This window comes from Setaria viridis, chromosome 2, assembly GCF_005286985.2.
Source record: "Setaria viridis chromosome 2, Setaria_viridis_v4.0, whole genome shotgun sequence".
Taxonomy (NCBI): Eukaryota; Viridiplantae; Streptophyta; class Magnoliopsida; order Poales; family Poaceae; genus Setaria; species Setaria viridis.
In genome coordinates this window covers 28991263-28997859 of record NC_048264.2, presented here as the reverse complement: position 1 = coordinate 28997859, position 6597 = coordinate 28991263, and the positions used below count along the sequence as shown (strand labels likewise).

At 40.6% G+C, this 6597-nt stretch overlaps 1 protein-coding gene across 1 annotated transcript; it reads right to left on the bottom strand.

The window, feature by feature from the left end:
• Window positions 1–483: 483 nt before the first annotated feature.
• LOC117843891 (uncharacterized) lies at window positions 484–6446 on the bottom strand. Its single transcript, XM_034724640.2, has 15 exons — window positions 6192–6446; window positions 5499–5589; window positions 5319–5403; window positions 5137–5221; window positions 4625–4694; window positions 3882–3951; window positions 3566–3611; window positions 3435–3486; window positions 3238–3306; window positions 2793–2998; window positions 2615–2689; window positions 1834–1903; window positions 1681–1761; window positions 1322–1401; window positions 484–1217 (listed from the first exon to the last, which is right to left on the bottom strand). The coding sequence occupies exons 1-15, from the start codon at window positions 6398–6400 to the stop codon at window positions 1106–1108; spliced, it is 1401 nt and encodes a 466-aa protein (XP_034580531.1). The 5' UTR covers window positions 6401–6446; the 3' UTR covers window positions 484–1105.
• Between the last annotated feature and the right edge of the window lie 151 nt (window positions 6447–6597).

The following is a 6597-nucleotide window of genomic DNA, read 5'->3' as shown; positions in this document are numbered from 1 at the left end:
CATTCTCAGCTAACCAAGAAAACATGTTCTTATCTGCATTGCCACCAGCTTGCCATCGCATTCTGGATAGGACGCATATCATCACACAGAGGTAGCAAAAGCAGGACTATAGCAACAAAGGTGACATACACATGAAGGCAACAAGGATAAGGATGACAAAAATGGAATGACCAGTCCTTTGCCGATCATGCGGAGCATGCACCTAGCAACTTCCTCGCAAATATTGGCACCGGCACACAATCTCGGTTGTCCTTCCGACGCTATGCGGAGATCTCCAAAGAGTACCGGAGGATTGAAGGCCACAAGACATGCGAAATCATAGCAACGTGACAAAAGAGGTGTAGGTTGTGGCTAGCCACAAATATTGACTTGAGAGTCAATTCTCGTACTGCAAAGTGATGATCTGGTACGGTGGACAAAGGACGCATGAGGGTCGACATGACATGCGCATACAATAGATGCTCATGCTCTCATTATTTGACATGACCAGGAGAAAGCTCAATGCTCTTATACCTTGGAGATAAAATTGACAGAGACATTATTGTCGCATCTGTACATATGCATGTAAGCTGTTTACATGTCGAAACTCCATTAGGGAAAGGTGAAGCCATTGTTGTGCAACTTCATAAACTTGTCAAAGTAGAACAGACTGAGATTTGCTTTTTTTTTCCTGAACGCCAAAGAACATCTAGTGACAACCGCCTGAAGTTCCAGTTTGCACATGTTTTCTTGGTTTCTCCGTCCATCTGTTAGCAGAATTCACTCAGGAACTATACAAAACTGGCCAGATGTCATATATGGCTGGCCGAACAAAGATCAGTTATTTAAGTGGTTATTGATATTGGCTATATATATGTGCAATCCAAGAGCTCAAGAACTCATACGCTTCCCACTTCCTTTGTGTCATATCACTACAGAAGGATGTACAGTGTGGCTTTTGATTTTTCTTGTACTCCGATCTGACAATAGAAGACTTATCCTCACTTTCTTCCAAATTTCATACCAAGAATTTCACAACTTGTCTTCCTCGATAGGAATCAATGTGGGTCATCTTTGCCGACACAAGAAGTCGGTACCCTAGAACCGACTGCCAACATGTGGACTTCTAAACTGCATCACATAATGGATTGGCTGACAATACTGCATCATTAACAGATAACCTGCTCTCAATGATCAATCGGCAAATTGGGCATGACTGGCACTTGTTAGAGCAGGGCCTGCAAGGGGAACAAATGGAGAACTTCAGAATTATCATGTATATATAGATCATAAGAACAGATCCAGAATGTGTGAACATATCAGGATGAGCATTCAAACTAACTCGCATAGAACATGATGGCGGCAGGGAAGCAGAACAATGCAGATGTCTCTTTCAAAGCAAATTCGGCACAAGATCCGTTCCTGCATTCATGCAAATATTTTGGTAGCATTAGTTCAGGAAAAGGTTCTAGCAAAAATAAGTCGGAAGCATCTGGTGTGTATTAATCCTATAGTGATAATAGATGAATGTCTGCAAGCTATATGACAATGGTACAGCCTTTTGAATAAATTGAACATTCTGAAAGGCAAATAATTCCAATAATGGTAGACGGATGGAGATAGCCATTTCAGAGATCCATGAATACATTAAAACTGCAAAGAATGTATCAGTGTGTTAGAAAAGGGGATAGCAGACAGTACATTTTTTAGCCTATCACACTGCTGTTGGCTATGATTTGCCATTTCAGTTTGCTCTTCCAAGGCTAGTTGAAGTCTCTCTACCTGGAAGAGGACAAAAGAGCTATTAGCTTCATGTAAACAAGGAAGCTATTGCAGCAAGTATGAAGAAACAACCTCTTTGACAAGAACTTTCTTTGGCATCTCTTTTACCACCTCTGGTGGATAACTGCAAAAGGTACTATAGCTGCAGATAATGAACAAGAGATCAGTCATTGAAAGTATTACGCGACCTGAAAGCATTTAGAATGCATACGAGGAACTCCCTCCTTCCCTCTCTCTTAACGAAGTATCAAACAGTGGGTTTAAATTGACTCATAACTTCAAAAGGATCACTATCAAGATCGACTAAAGCAAGCAGTTGGTTTTTAGAAATTATTTAGGTTGTCTTTCTACATCTTGGGCCATCTGAGCATAGGTGGGATCTCCCATATGTGTTTTATATTTATATATGGGCTTTCAGTGATACATTCTTTCAAACATTGATCCTGTCATTTTCTTTCTTCTCTCTGCTAGGAAAATCCATCTCCTCACATGAGACCATGATGCCTTGTCCTGCAACAACCTCTACCCAGACTCCAAGCAAATTAAAAAAGGTAGAACATAATACCAATAAGCCAATTTCTGTTTAAGCCATGAGCTCCATATAGCATTTCACAACAAAAAAATGTTTTCTAGAAATTTATGGTCCCATAGACTACTGTTTTTCATGTATCTAAGTTGCAATGATGCATAATGCATTACACATAGAAAAAATAGCATGGGTAGTTCAGTGATTATGATCCATAGATCCAAAATATTGACATACATGATGACTTTTTTAAGGCAAGCATATATGTAATGAGTATGTCTAGTGTCTATATACAAATACAACTAATCAGAATTTTGCAGTGGATACCCAATGTTATTTGCATAGCATAAGTGAGCCTGTTCCTCTCTGCTATCTTCATCAATAGACCACCAGTGAAGGAGCCTGGTCAGCAATGAAGATGAACAAACTCAGAATGTACAACACCTGCAGTAGGTATGCAATTTGAACACATAATTGATAGAGTTGTGTTAAGAGCAAATAAAACCTTGAACCATATTGTATCATCATAAACAGCTCATTAACTTTCGAAGACACAGAAATATGTCCTTGACTGATAATTCCATCTTGAAGTTTAGTAAGAAGCCTGTCGAAGAATCTCCAAATAGCAAAAGATAGAGCAGCAACTTGCAGCAAAATTATGGGCAGAAAAATAGCTCGCATTGGGATAAAATGTGCATTAGATGGGGTGCCCTGCAATCAGAGAGAAATGGTACTCAGACTAGCACTGCACACAAATAGCATTGGGATAAAATGTGCACTAGATGACATATTCACAAGAAAAGAACTATGACAGCTCAAAAGGCACAATGATTATGTATAGACATAAAAAACTAGGTGCAAGTTATCAAAGTTCAAATGACAGCAAAGTATAATAGACAGCCTATATTTTTAAAGTGAATAAAGCATATGGAAAATGGAGTTGAACAGACCTCTAAGCGCATACAAAGAAGAACTTGGAAAACTATTATAGGAATTATCAATACAGGGCCACCAATGTCCTGCAGACCACACAGTCCATGTCAGCACCATTTTTGGAGAAAAAAAATGGAATGCTGCTGTTCCAATTGCACTCTCTATCCATGTAAGGTGAATTTATTGTTATACCAAGGATTGAATGTCTACCGACCATTGGATTTGACCATCTTGTGCATACCATAAAAGCAAAGCCCTGGGAAATCCTGTACAAGATGCCAAATAATCAGTAAGACAGTTGAAGGGATTACAAGCATGATTCGAAATGGAGAAAAAAGTATTTACCCAAAATTAATGAATAAATCCCACCACCCCAGGGTAACTGCACCACCTGTTGCATACAGCGTAACTATCAGTTAAGAAGTCAAAAGGTACTACTGTACTCTCACCTATAGTTAAAGATTATGAAACTTGCATCCATGGTTCAGTTTAATACAAGAGAATACAAAATATAAATAAGTGAATCCTCAAGAATTTGCTCTAGTATTCCAGCATAAAATGTAAGCCATTTAGGTGAAAGGGAAAAAAAGGCCAAGTCACGTCATTTACTTTGGAACTTCTGAACAGCAGCTATAAATTACATAATATTCGTATAGCTTACCACATAACTTCAGAAGCATGAGTGAAGTAGCCGCTAGTAGAAATACCATGGAAATTGCAACCCAGAAGTACTATGAAAAAGATGAAGTTGTTAGTAACAGTTACATATTTAGCCTGCATATAGGGCATCTAGTTATCAACATTAAAGGTCTCAAGCAATGTCATCCATCATGTATAGAAATAGCTGTTGCTGGTACCCATATACACATGGTTTTGTAGTTTTAAATCGAATCATGCAGTAAAATTCTATACCAATGGCTCAAATGACACATTGTTGCCAATGTGGTACCTCTAACAAGTCATGGGTTAAAAAGATTCTTGCGAAAACAAAGCTGTAGGCTTACATTAACCGAAAATCTGTAGTTGTATTGATATGATATCTGCTGACACTTTAGTTTAGCAGAATGTCTTTCAACTGCTAAGTTGAATACATAACCATTTCAAAAACATAGTTTTTGGAGCCAGACAGCATGGTGGTACTAACATAAGGTAATGATTCCCATAATTAATTAGATTCAACAACAAAAACAAAATAGGACAACCACAAACTGGTCCTTAATATAAAACATTGATCCAAACAATGCAAATAAAAAATAACAAAAATAATAATTTTACTGGAAATAGCAACTTCTATCATGAAGTTGCACTTTTGGACAGGATTTAAAACTGAACGGTTTGGTCATATTTATCTAATAAAATGGGAGAAGAGATAACCACAGATTGAATCTAGTCTTAGATTCTTACAGGAAGCCTCTCCCAAATTGCTTCGTCGGTTATAGTTTCTCCATGCCCAGGCATTAGAGCACCACACATCCTATTGAGAATAAAAAAGACGAACGAGTTAAGGTAAAAAATTTGTGCAAACAACCATGCACTAATAATAGGTGTGATTTTTTGCATAATGGTTTCTGTCAAGTGACAAAAAAAGAAATGTTCACCTCAAATGCCTGGTTCTTTGTTCACACCATAGCAATATTTTCTGGTATGAACTCACATATAGTACAAAAATCGTAGTGGCAAGTTTGCACTTACAAGTGAAAAATGATCAGTGCGACAAAGACTATCACCATGAAAAGATTATATATGCAGTATTAAAGAATTTCCTACAGATTAGGGTGACAATGTACACGTTGGATTACTGATGTACAAAATGTAAAAGGAGAAGTGTAGAATGTGTATATGCCAAGAAGTTGTAATGTAATTGTTCAATATCAATATAAGAAATTTGCATTGTTCCACTGTTTTTATGTCATCACCTGAAGTTGTCAACCAGTGTAATGATTTCCAAAGCCAAGAGTGGAAGGAAGACAAGCTTTAAATCTATGAAAGGATCCCCATGACCTGAAAAATGAACAATCCAGCTGACAGGTGAAAAACAATCAATGAAGAAGGCAAACAAACAAACCAAATGATAAATCACAGTAAGCAGTGAATTCACCACTGAGGCTTTCCAGGTAAACACAGAGAAGCAGCTCAAAAGCAACTAGCAAGGGTGTGGCGACAATGGAATGGCATGGCACCTGCTGTACAGTTGAAAATGATCTAATTAACTTGCTGCGAGCCAAAGCCAACTTCAGAAAGAAGGTACCCACTTTAAAAGCAAAAGCAGAAAACGCACTTGACAACTTTCAGGTGCTGATGGAGCAGGTAGCGAGAATCGACATCGAGCAGCAACAGCATGGAACAACCATAGAGGGATGAAAAGCACCCTGCAGTGTTGGTAGTCATTTTGGGAATTCCAATATTGAGACATGAAAGAATAACATCAAATGTGTGCTGAAGCTGTTTCGGTGTTTCTAGCAACTTTATGACACACTGCGACATTGATGACTGCAGATTCTTCAAATTGGACGTGTGTCTGCATAAGTTACATCACCCAAAGTCTCAGCATCTATAGCTCTTGGATGGTATCCGTACCCTGACTCAGTATAACACGCAAGAGCTAACTTCCAACTATTCACAAAGCAGGAATTTCACAATTCCCTCAATCAGTCCACTGTATCAAATCACCAACGCATCATTTCCTATAATAACTTAAATAAACAAGGTGCATATACATTAGGATGCACGCACCATCGAACTCATTTGTCCGTTGTCGTCTAAGTTCCACAACCACCATTGCAAAACGAGACTAGACGCCCCAAATGGCATACAATTTCACAATGAATCACTGAATCAGAAACTTTTAGCCAAGCGCTCATCTCGGATTTCCGTGGGAACTAGCGCGACCCAACGAACGGCAACACTTACTTGAACAGTATAAGATGTGGATTCCACGAGGGCTGGGCAGGAGGACAGGGTTACGGCTTACCACCAGGACAGCGAGACGACGCCGTCGAGCTTGAGCGCGAGGAGCGCGGTGAAGCAGAGCAGCAGCGCGTGCGCCACCGCCCCCTGCCCGGCCCTCCGCACCCGCTGCCACGTCGGAACCGGAGCCGGCGCGGCGGCCCCCCTCCCCTGCTCGGCCGCGGCGGCGGCGGCGCTGCTTCCCCCGGCGTCGCCCGTTACTCCCCGTGCCATGAATGCGCGATGTGCCGCGTGTGCGTGATCTGACGGTGGGCCGTGGCATTGCCTCCCTCTCCGCTCGTTTTCGGCTTGCGCGGTGAAACAAACGAGTGGGTGCCGCTTTCGTTCGTGCGATCCGTGGCGGCGAGAGCAACGTGGGGGCCCATTGGGCTTTCTCTAGTGTAACGGTCAGCCTTGGGCCCACGGCCACC